Consider the following 12,271-nt stretch of genomic DNA (forward strand, 5'->3'; position numbering starts at 1 on the left):
GGTTAAGTGCCAAAATCTTATCCCATGTGGCATGATGGTTAAACCTGTACATGGGAGCTTTCGTATCATTGCCCACGACAGTGGAGGGTTTGTGAAAAAGATTTGCACAATCCCTTCCGACTCTGCTAATTCTATAACCCCAGATCAATGAACCTCTGGCTTGCCTCCAGAAGTTGTGGAGGTCTTCAAGAATAGACCTGGATGACTAGGGTGGCGTTCAAACAAAGGGTTGGGCTAGAAGACCTCTGATGTTCCTTCCAACTCTGCAGATTCTATAATCCCAGATCAGTTAACCAGTGGGACAGCTTGACATCAAAGGTTTTGAGTGTTCAATGGCTAGAGGTCTTCAAGAATAAACTTTGACAGCCATTTGTCCAGAATGGTCTAGACCAGAGTCTCCGGCTTGAGCCGAAGGGGTTGGACGAGAAGACCCAAAATAGATTATTTCTGACACAACAAAATGTTTTAAGAAAGCAGCATTTATAGATGAAACCAACCCAACGCCCACCTGCCATTTCCCACTGGATTATCCCTCCCCTGCTGACAACGCGAATCCTCTTGGGGGAAATTCAGATTATAAACATAGTAAAATAAAGCTGTCCTACTGTGCAGGGGTAGTCTTCTGGGATGTCCCACTGAGATCAAGCAAAGGCTGCTAAAATTTAGTTTTACAAGTTTTTGGTGCTTTGAAGTTCTTGATCTTGGAAATCAATGGAGTGTAAAGTTTCTCCCATCTGACGGAGGCAGAGAAGATCATCGGTTCAAGGGGGGCTGTTCCAAAACCTTGCTTGGTCACTTAAAGGTAGTTCTGGGGGTATCCAGAACCTGTTTCCAAAAGAGACCCAGGCGTTTTTAAGAGCGAAATTAGTGTCCTAAGCATCTTGCAAATCAACCATTTTCCTCTTAGACTTCCTAATCCTCCCTCCCGCATCATAATTTGGCCCCCAGGTTATCTCAGCTTGTTTGGTGTGGAGGTGGGGGCTTCGTACCACAGGTTTTGCGTCTGTAGATAGAAATTGACCTGTGAATGGGTTTGGTAGCAAGTGTTTAAGGATGCAAAGTTAGTTAAATCACCATAGAGTAAATGGAACAGGACGTTCTACCAGTTAAATATGTTTGTGAGATCACCGTAGAGTCCAGGGAACAGGAAGTCCTACCAGTGAAATGGTGGTTGTTATCCTAACCTGTCTTTGACTTCTGATTTCCCGCCGGTTTCCCCATTGACCTTGCCTTATGGGAAGCCAGCAGGAAATGTCAGAAATTGCAATCGTATGATTGTGGCTTGCTTCGTGGTCATATTTGCAATGTCCCTGTCAACGGAACAGGAAGTCCTATCAGTGAAATAAGTTGGTTAGATCGCCATAGAGTCAATGGAACAGGAAGTCCTACCAGTGAAATAAGTTGGTTAGATCGCCATAGAGTCAATGGAACAGGAAGTCCTACCAGTGAAATAAGTTGGTTAGATCGCCATAGAGTCAACGGAACAGGCAGTCCTACCAGTGAAATAAGTTGGTTAGATCGCCATAGAGTCAACGGAACAGGAAGTCCTACCAGTGAATAAGTTGGTTAGATCGCCATAGAGTCAACGGAACAGGAAGTCCTACCAGTGAATAAGTTGGTTAGATCGCCATAGAGTCAATGGAACAGGAAGTCCTACCAGTGAAATAAGTTGGTTAGATCGCCATAGAGTCAACGGAACAGGAAGTCCTACCAGTGAAATAAGTTGATTAGATCGCCATAGAGTCAACGGAACAGGCAGTCCTACCAGTGAATAAGTTGGTTAGATCGCCATAGAGTCAATGGAACAGGAAGTCCTATCAGTGAAATAAGTTGGTTAGATCGCCATAGAGTCAATGGAACAGGAAGTCCTACCAGTGAAATAAGTTGGTTAGATCGCCATAGAGTCAACGGAACAGGAAGTCTTACCAGTGAAATAGGTTGGTTAGATCGCCATAGAGTCAATGGAACAGGAAGTCCTACCAGTGAAATAAGTTGATTAGATCTCCATAGAGTCAATGGAACAGAAAGTCCTACCAATGAAATAAGTTGGTTAACCCACTATAGAGTCAACATAACAGGAAGTCCTACCAGTGAAATAAGTGGGTTAAACCGCCATAGAGTCAACAGAACTTGCCAAGGCAAGTTTGGGGTTAGGAAAACTCAAAACAGGGCTGTTGTGTTTGATACCCAATGCACAAGTTAGGACTTGTTGGTGTCAGCTGCCTTACGATTTTCCTTATGGGAAACATTTCTTGGGTCAGTGATGGCGAACCTATGGCATGGGTGCCACAGGTGGCACGCGGAGCCAAATCCGCTGGCACTCAAGCTGTTGCCCTAGATCAACTCCACTGTGCATGTGTGCCAGCCAGTTGATTTTTGGCTTGCACAGAGGCCCTGGGAGGGTGTTTTTGGCTTCCAGAGAGTCTCCAGGGGAGTGGGGGAGGGTGTTTTTACCCTCCCCCTGCTCCAGGGAAGCGTTTGGAGCCTGGGGAGGGCCAAACTGGGTCCACCAGAAGTTGGGAATCAGGCCGTTTCCAGCCTCTGGTGGGCAGGGGAAGCTGTTTTCGCTCTCCCTAGGCATTGAATTATGGGTATGGGCACTTATGCATGCACGATAGCACCCACCCACGCTCTTTCGGCACCTGAGGAAAAAAAGGTTCGCCATCACTGTCTTGGGTACTTGTCGTTTTTGGTATTCATTGTGCCTCCCAAAACCAGTTAACAATGAGTACCAAAGTTCCACTGTTGTTCCATAAGATGTTGGACCGGACCACACTCCAGATTCTGCCCGGGAAGAACCAAGGTTACAAATAGTTTACTATAGTTATTGGGACTGGAATGGAAGTCACTGAGTGACACGGTTCTAAAGTGTGCCATAAATAACAGTTCGCTGTAGCAGTTCTAGCCATCGTGGTTGCTATCCTTACCTGTCTGTGGCTTCCGATTTCCCGCCGGTTTCCCCATTGACGTTGCCTTATAGGAAGCCGTCAGGAAATGTCAGAAATTGCAATCGTATGATTGTGGCTCGCTTCGTGGTCATATTTGCGATGTCCCTGGATCACAATGAACACGGAGACCATGCTGCAAGAGGCGGACCTATGAGGACCGGTTATATTATGTTCAACTCTGTTGTACGTTTGAATGGTTGACGAGCTAGTGGTTCCTTCAATGAGGACCATCTGAGTAGTGGTGATTGAGGGATGGGAAATCTTCTCAAGTAGCTGTCTGGGGATTCTAGGAGTCCAGACGTTCTCAAGGAGTTCAGCAGAACCACCTGCCAGATAAATTCATTCATTCCTTAAGGCAGCAGATGGGGTGCTCAAATTCCACTGATCCCAATGGGCCCTGGAGTTCCACATGCTAACTTCTGAAGCAAAGACCATCTTTATGCACTGCTTTTGAGTTGAGAGATGTCTTCCTTGGCATTTTGTTGAGTGTACAACTTTATACCAACTTTTTTTCTGTTTGTTTCTGATAAAAATATTGCCCCACATAGCTACCTGTATTTTTGAAAGTAAATTACATGGGGCAGAGCTGACTATCTGTCAAGGTTCTAACGGATGCCCCAATCACCGTATTTTTGGTGCACCTTTCCCCCTCTAAAAGACTCTGGAAATTTGGGTGCATCTTATACAGTGGTGCCTCTACTTAAGAACGCCTCTACTTAAGAACTTTTCTAGATAAGAACCCGGTATTCCAAGATTTTTTTGCCTCTTCTTAAGAACCGTTTTCTACTTAAGAACCCGAACCCACAATAATTTCCCAGGAAATTTGAGAGTGGCACGAAGGCCTGGCCAGTTTCTTGCCATTCCCCCCGGGGTTTCTCTCTCTAGCACAGTGCATGGGAGGCAGCCTCGCACTGGGTGTATGGAAGGCGCGTGCTCCTCCTTGCCGCCTCAGAGTCCCTGTTTTTTTTTTTAAAGCCTTAAAGTTTTGGATTTTTTTGATTCCCCTCACCTCGCCTTCTTCCTTCGGCAGCGACTGTCCTCTTCCTCTTCTTCCTCCTCCTCCTCCCACCCAAATTTCGAGCTTTTATTTCTTTCCTAATGGGTTTGCACGCATTATTTGTTTTTACATTGATTCCTATGGGAAAAAATGCTTTTACTTACAAACTTTTCTACTTAAGAACCTGGTCACGGAACGAATTAAGTTCGTAAATAGAGGCACCACTGTACTCTGAATGTAGCTTTTTTGAAGTTTTTCCCCCCCAGCTCTAACGAGGTGCTAAAATTCTTCCTGGCTCTTAATGGCTTGCAGGCTTTTTTTCATTGCTACTCTTTCTGAATGTTTTTTCCAGCCCTCTCTTTGCAGGATTTTTTTCATTCCTACTCCCTCCAAAGACGTTTTTCCCCCCAGCCCTAAGCAGGGGATAAAATAATGTGCTAAAGCTGACCAGACTTAAGGATGCTAATGTAATAGGCAGATTTCCCCCCTATTTTCCTCCCCCCAAAATAAGGTGCATCTTATGCTCCGAAAAATATGGTAATTTATGAGCCTCCAGCCAAGTTTCAAAGGAAATCCAGTTATTTATTAGGAGCAACATGTTGGCTCATACCCAAGGGGAATCAGCTCTGCCCCATGTAGTTTACGTCCCAATTATGACCCTATTCCCCCCCCCCCCAGGCAGGGGTAGGCAAGGTTGGCTCTTCTATGACTTGTGGACTTCAACTCCCAGAATTCTTGAGCCAAACATGCCAGCTCAGGGATTCTGGGAATTGAAGTCCACATGTCATAGGAGACCCAACTTTGCCTACCCCTGTCCCAGGTGTGTCATAAATCACATTCTCCAACAGAGCACTTTTGTGGGTTGTAGAAAGCACGCCTGCTGACTCTGGTAACCTAGGCTGCAGCTTTGAGAAAGTATGCATGGAATGTGCATCCAGTTGCTGCCGCATTGCTCCTTCAGTTCCCCCCCCTCCTGCCTATGGCAACTATATTTTCCATGGCACCCAAGGTTGCAGGATGGGTGCTCATAAGCTAGGTCTGTATCCCGCCAGGTTGTATAATTCTAATTAAAAATGAGAGTGAAATGGAAATTTGACACGCGAGAGGTAGCAAGAGCAATGGCTGTCATCCATGGATGTGACCTGGTCAACTCAAAGAAGAACAGGGGTTACTTGGAATACTGTGTCTGGTTCCGGTCACCACAATACAAAAAAAAATCTGGACAGCTACTTGTCCGGAATGTCATAGGATCTTCTTCTTGATCAAAAGGTTGGATGAGAAGATCTCCACAGTCCATTCCAGCCCTAGGATTCTATATCCGGCGACTCCATCCCCCTATTTTCAAAGTGTCCACTCCCTCCATCCTTCGTTCAGGGGGTCCTTATTGGATGTTAGAAGTGTCTCGGTGATGCAGTGGTTAGAGTGCAATATTGCAAGCTACATCTGCTAATCACCGGCTGCCAGCAGTTTGGCAGATCGAATCTCAGTAGGTTCCAGGTTGACTCAGCCTTCCATCCTTCCGAGGTCGGTCAAATGAGGATTCAGATTGTTGGGGGCAATATATGCTTACTCTCTGTAAGCCGCTTAGAGAGGGCTGGAAAGCATTGTGAAGCGATATATAAGTCTAAATCCTATTGCTAAATGCTATTGCTATGTCTCTCTTCCCGCCAGCCAGAATATTCTCAGACCTTTTTTCCCCCTAAAATTCTTTGTTGCTGCCGATATGCTAATATATGCTAATAGCTCTTTGCTATTGTTTTGCTCATCTGAAGCCCTCTGATGGATCATAGACGGTACAAAAGGGTGAGTTCGTTCAGCTTGCCTGCTGGATTGTTTCTCTTCCATTTAATATATATCTATATATATCTCAAGATATATATATTTATATGTCTCGGGTTTTCTTGCTTTGTGCTTGCTTGCATGGGGGGCTGCAGCTGAGATAAGAATGCACTGACTTTTCACATCCCATTGAGTTGCCAAAGCCCAAGGAGACTAACTCCGTTGCAGCTACTAACCCTGCTGGCTTCCGATGGTCTGCAGGACGCCCAACAGGTGCATGAAAGGAAAACGGGCAGAGGGGAAGTGGATCTGTCCATCCATCATGGGGCATGCGGAGAAATGGGAAGGGAAAGGAAAGAGACGCGGGAATGTTTTGACCATTTCCTCTGAGCTGGGCTGAATCCGCCGGGGCTCAGCCAGAACATACAGCATGTCAACCATTCAGAATATTCATTGCCATGGGGAAATGGCACAAAGCAAGAGGGGGCTCAGTTCAGTGGCCCGACGGGTCAGGACTATTCTCGAGCACTTTTGGGAACTGGCGACTGGGCATTGGAACTCTCTTTCTGGCATCCAGAAGTAGGGAGTGGGGTTGGCCGATGCCCCAACTGGGCCGGACCTTAAGGTCTGTTCCTGAGTTTAGGTGGTCAGCTTGAGAAGGGGGAAAGGATTTGCGATGGTGGAGATGAAGCTGGGTGGACTTCCTGGCAGCCACTGTTATTAATGCTGAGAGCGCAACTGGGCAGTTCTTCTGGGGAAGCCATGAGGGATGACCACCAGGAAGGTTCTCACATGGTGCAGGAAGGTCTTTACTATGCATGCAGACTCCCCCGTCTTCTCGAGTCACATCTGACATTACTTGCGATGCCTGGGAGAAACCTTGGAGAACCAGCTTGCCACCATGTTTTCCCACAGTGTTCCCCATCACCATGTTCACAAGTTTGCCCATTAATGGACCAGAGGAGTTTGGGAGAACCAGTTTGCCAACATGTTTTCCCATAGTCTTCCCCATTGCCATGTTCACAAATCTGCCCAGCAATGAACCAGAGACATTGGGGAGCCCTAGCTTGCCACCACTTTTTCCTGCAGTCTTCCCCACACCATGTTTGTGAGTTTGCTCACCAATGGAGCAGAGGAGTTGGGGAGAACCAGCTTGCCAATTTGCTTTCCCACAGTCTTCCCCATCGCCATGTTCATCAGTTTGCCCACCAATGGAGCAGAGCAGCTGTGTTGGACATGCTTAGCAAACTATTTGCTCCAAAAACAATTTTAAAAAGAAGTCTGCGATGGCCCAGGGCACGCCACAAACAGCTGGCAGTTCAAACCAGTCCTTTTAGTGCTCCAAATCTCCCCTCATCAAACCTCAAACAGCCTCTGGTCACAATTAGTCCAGCCCAGCCCTGCATCATAAATCCTAAATTTATCTAGCAAAACAAGGACAAAGCAAGGAGTTCAGGTAACAAAAGATTCAGATCGGTCCAAAACACCACATAGAAATGCAAGTATTCTTGACAAGTTCAAACGTCTCACAACACTCCAACAACCCAACAAATGCCCCTCCTTATAGCACCTCCTTAAGTCTCATTCCCCAGATATGCCTGGTGAAGCTGGGCAGGGCAGTCTCCACACGAGTGGCCTCCTCCATCTGACCTGATCCTGCCTCCTCTGCACTCTCCAAGCCCTTGCATCAAAAGGGGGTGGTTTCTGCTCTTCGGCTGAGCTCTGTTCCTGCTACCTTGCTAATTCTGAACGGACTGGACTGGACTGAGTCTGCCCTACCCCCGTTTACTCCATGGCCACCGGAGCCACCCTCTCACTTGTCAGTTCTTGTTCCAGCTCATCTTCCATCACAAACTCCAACAGGGGCATGACAAAGTCTTCGAGTAAAGCAATTGTACAAGGAAGGTGGGGATTTAAATACTTGTGAGTGTGTGTAGATGTCTGTCAACATGCAGAGTTAGGGAACCTTGTCTTCAATTCAGCATCCGCGGTAATGTTTTCCTCCGAAACACAAGAGGATTTTGGCGTATTTTTGTCTTGGGATCTTTTTTGGACCAGCCATCCACTGGTCCATTCCAGAAATTCCTCTCCAAGTGTGGACTTCCTTGTGCATTTTGTGGGGTGGTGGAGCCAGAGTTAGTTATGACGTTCAAGCATCACTTTGACGACACACCTCTGGGATTTGGTCTCTTTTGAAACTGAATTTGCTGCAGCTCAGGGGGAAAAAAGTAGCCCCGCTCCATCATTAAACATCCCTTAATTTTCACATGAGCATCCCAGGAAAGATTTTGGTGCTTCCGCCCTCTTGCAAATGTGGAATGCTGGGAGGATTTGCATGCATTCTCACAACCGGGCGACCACCAGTGGCACCGGCCAAGCATGACTTGCTTTTCCTCGGCCCGGCCGACGTGGCCAGTTAATCTAATTTTGGCATGAGTTGGCATGTCTGATTGAACCCATCCACCAAGCACATGGCCCGGCACATGGGGCTTTGATTGTGGAAACGCAGGTCTTGCATGGGGTAAGCACACCATGCTCTGGTTCCACCTCCAAAAATGCAGCGTAGGGGCTGTTGTTTTTCTCACACATCTCCCTTTGCAGATTGGAGAGAAATGGATTACAAGAGAGTAATGTGTCTGACTTCCTTCATTTTCTCTTTCTTGGTGCAACGGGGTTTCTTCATTTCTGGATGTCTTTCCCTAATGGCTTTGTTCGTTCAAGGCTCTCCAAACATGGCTACTTTACCACATGTGGACTTCAACTCCCAGAATTCCCCAACACAGTATCAATTTTCCCCAGCTCTGTTTTCTTTTGGTCTCATTCTCGCCATCTTATTGCATGAACTAGCATGGCAGGAGGGGGTTGTTTCTTGGCCACTTTATGACTTGTGGACTTGGTGGCTGGCTGAGGGATTCTGGGAGTTGATGTCCACAAGGCTTAAAAAGGTTTGGAGACACACAACCCAGGCTAGTTTGTGCAGTGAGGTGGTTAGCGTCAGACAAAAAGGAAAGACTTAGAGTAAGCACTGTTTCAAGACAAAATGGGAGTGCTAGTCAGTGGCACGGTTCATGCTAAACTCTCAACCTCGGTTCACAGAATATTACAGTTTTGTTCACATGCACTGCCCAAACTAGCCACATAACAGCTGAACTAGAAATTTGAAATCCCCATTTGGGAAAGCTCTGAAAATCTGCTCTCCTACTTCGGTGGGCTGGATGTAGTGTTCGCTTGCTCTCCTTTAGCAAGGAAATGGAACTTCCTTGCTAAAATGGTTCTTTTGTGATAGGTTCTGTATATGGGGAGTCCTCGTTTACCAACGGTTCAGTGACTGCTCGAAGTTACAGCGGTGCTGAATAAAATACGATCAACGCCTGCATTTACAGCCTCAATCACACAATTGCCATCACATCGCTATTGTTTTTCTCACACATCTCCCTTGGCAGAGCAAAGAGATTGGAGAGAAATGGATTACAAGAGAGTAAGCAATGGACAATACAATATCGAAAAAGCCAGCTTAGTGTAATGGTTAAAGCACCAGGCTAGAAACTGGGAGACTGAGTTCTGGCCCTTCCTTAGGGCACGAAAGTCAGCTGCACCAGTGACTTTGGGCCAGTCACCAGGAGACTGTGAGTTCTAGTCCCAATTTAGGGATTAAAACTGCTGGATGATTTGGGACAAAATTTATTTTATTTCATTTGACTTGTATGCTGCCCAATCCCGAAGGAGTTTTGATTCCTCCTTAGGAATGACCTGGTCCAGTCACTTTCTCTCTTCTCGTCTCAGCTCACACACTTGTTATTTGGGGAGGAGAGAGAGGAAAGAATATTTGATACGTTCACCACATTGTGTTATTTATAAAAAAAATAATAAAGATGGGATATAAGTAAATAAATCTGATGGTGCTGTGAACACACAGTCAGCTGTGAGCACGCTGCAAGCATGCTGTGCAAATGGCTAGTGTCTTGTCTGATTGCTCTCTTGTAATCCCTTTCTCTCCAATGAATGTGAATACCAACACAAATTCCCTCTTTGCTAATACTTCCAGGCTAGAATGCTGGGTGGAATTGCAAGATTATTTGGTGAGGCACTGGGGAAAAGGTTATATATATTTTTTAAATCTATGCCTTACGGATTGTTGTGAGCCTCCTGGAATCATTGTACAGTCCTCGACGTATGACCAAAATTGGAACCAGAAATTTCCACGGTTAAGCAAAGCGGTTCTTAAGCAATATGTGCCCAGTTTAAGGACCTTTCTTTGCCACTGTTAAGCAAATCACAGCAGTTTTTTGATCAATCACACGGTTGTTAAGTGAACCCAGCTTCCCCCACTGACATTGCAAGTTGGGAAGTTGCAAAATGGCGACCACATGACCCCTGTAAATATGCACCAGTGACCAGGCACCCAATTTTGATGGGGGTGCTTTGATAGTTGTTAAGTGTGAGGATCAATGGTTCTAAACCGTGCTTTCTTCTCCCCCAACACCGTTGTAACTTCGAACGGTCACAAAATGAATACTCATAAACCGAGAAATAAATAAATGAACCTCCCAGAACTAAAAAAAAATTGGAGATTTTAACGAAGCGATTGGCCAACGATTTGTCTGAAAAGGAGAGGACTGCCTGTATTAACGTCCTTGGGGGAAGCTGCTAAGTACATCGCCCTGCGCACGCGTTCAACCCTGAAAGGATACTTCAATGCTTTGATGCGTTCGATACTTCTGACATTCTTAAGGAAGGGACTCTTACATCTCCTCCTCCTCTTCTCTTTGTCTTCCCCAGAGCGAAAGACTCGAAAAAGGAACTTGAAGAACGGGACTGCAGTGACGACAACATCCCATGAGAGCCCAGGAAGGGGCGGGCCGTCGTCTTTTTTGGACTGTTTCCATTTATTTTATTTTAATTTTTTCTGTTTTCAGCAGAAACATGCAACGACAATTTCAAACAAACAAACAAAAAATGATTTTGATTATTTAAAAAAACGAACAAAAACAAACAAGAAAAAAAAAGACTTGACTAACCGCCGTCGAGAATCTTATCGGCGGCGGGATTTTAAACGGTAATGTTTAGTCATTACATTTGCACTTTCACGGACAATTTTTAATTTGTTCAGCAAGGCATCTTTGGAACTCAACTCTTTGGTTGCATCATCGGGGCTGGGGGTGGGGATGGGGTGGGTGTGGGGGGGTCAGGTGTGGGAGGGGGAGGAGAGGGGGAAAAAGAGCGACACACGGATGGCGTTTTCATGAGTTTTCCTTCATTCCTCTGTGAAACGAGTCACGAGAAGCAATCCAGTCGATCATGTAATATTATTATTTTTCTTTTCCATAGAGGGCTGTTAACTCAAAACGACAAAAAAAAACAAAACAAAAAAAATTTAATCCATGTGTGGAACTGTACAAATACGATACCAAAAAAAAAAACCAAAAAAAAAATTAATAACACGAATACGAATTGCGCAAAAAAAAAAAAGACAACCACCACCCAACACCAACGAGATCCGAGAACGACAAATTCTTTTCCGAGACGACGTTTGGGAATTTGTCCGTGGGAACCGCTCGGATGATTCTTCTGTCTCGCCTCCTCCATCCATCTCCATCCTTCTCTCGCTCGTCCCATCTTTTCCGTTCTTCACCGAAGCCGCCACAGTTCCGATCGGCTGATTTTCCTTTATTTTTCCCGCACCCGGGAGATATTTTCTGCCCTTCCTCCTCGAGTTTTTAATTTTCCAGAAAGCATCAGTGTTTTTTAAGGCAAACGGGTATTTTAACGCGGGGGTGGTGTTGGGGTGCCGAGAGAGAATGGGGTGAACAGCTCGAGCAAAACTGTTCCTTTATCGATGTCTTTTCTCTCTTCTCTCTCTCTCTCTCTCTTGAAAGCCTTCAAGTCTATCAACTGCCATATGCACTTCTCATGTTTATAGCACTTTATTTTCTGGCCTTACTTCACATAAGAGTTTTACTTATTTAAATGGTGATGGGTTTGTAAAGCATTTTTGGTAACATTGCAGACCTCTTGTTCGACTTGTGATGCTAACCGGACAGTACTGAACACCGAAGGGAGAAGTGTGGTGTGCTGCATTCCACCCAGAAAAAAAAATATTGTTTTGGCTATTTCATCAAAAAACCAACCAACCAACAAATAAACAAAACAGAAGGAAGAAGAAAGAAAGAAAGAAAGAAAGAAAGAAAGAAAGAAAGGAAGGAAGAATCAAAATCTAGGCAGTTTCTGTATATAGAGAGAAGGTTAGAAATGGCAATGGGAAAAAATATTTGAGAGGGAATATATTGATTAATTGCTAAATATTTTATTCACAAAGGGTCAATAGCTTGGCAAGAGAAATTTGCGTAATTGTATAGTTTTGTCTGAATGAACGAGAAAAAGTGTGGATGTTTGTACATATTGTATATATTAAAACAGATGTGCATGAATTCAAGGAAAAAAGAAATGAAAAAAGTAAAGCATTAGTGGCTTACGGTCTAAAACGAAACAAAAACTTTATTTCACTATAAAAACTTTATTTTAAATGTTCTTTAGAAGAACATTTTGC

The 12,271-nt window shown here is 45.1% G+C and overlaps 1 protein-coding gene across 4 annotated transcripts in view; it reads left to right on the forward strand.

Moving 5' to 3' along the window:
* CAMTA1 (calmodulin binding transcription activator 1) overlaps positions 1 to 10,841 on the forward strand; it is a 248,156-nt gene extending 237,315 nt beyond the window's left edge. For all 4 annotated transcript variants that reach the window (XM_070759048.1, XM_070759046.1, XM_070759047.1 and 1 more), the window contains one exon: positions 10,504 to 10,841. In XM_070759048.1, the coding sequence (XP_070615149.1) occupies positions 10,504 to 10,564 (61 nt within the window). In that variant the 3' untranslated portion in view covers positions 10,565 to 10,841. The remainder of the gene's footprint in view (positions 1 to 10,503) is intronic.
* The last annotated feature ends 1,430 nt before the right edge of the window (positions 10,842 to 12,271 follow it).

Source organism: Erythrolamprus reginae, chromosome 8, assembly GCF_031021105.1.
Source record: "Erythrolamprus reginae isolate rEryReg1 chromosome 8, rEryReg1.hap1, whole genome shotgun sequence".
NCBI lineage: Eukaryota > Metazoa > Chordata > Lepidosauria > Squamata > Dipsadidae > Erythrolamprus > Erythrolamprus reginae.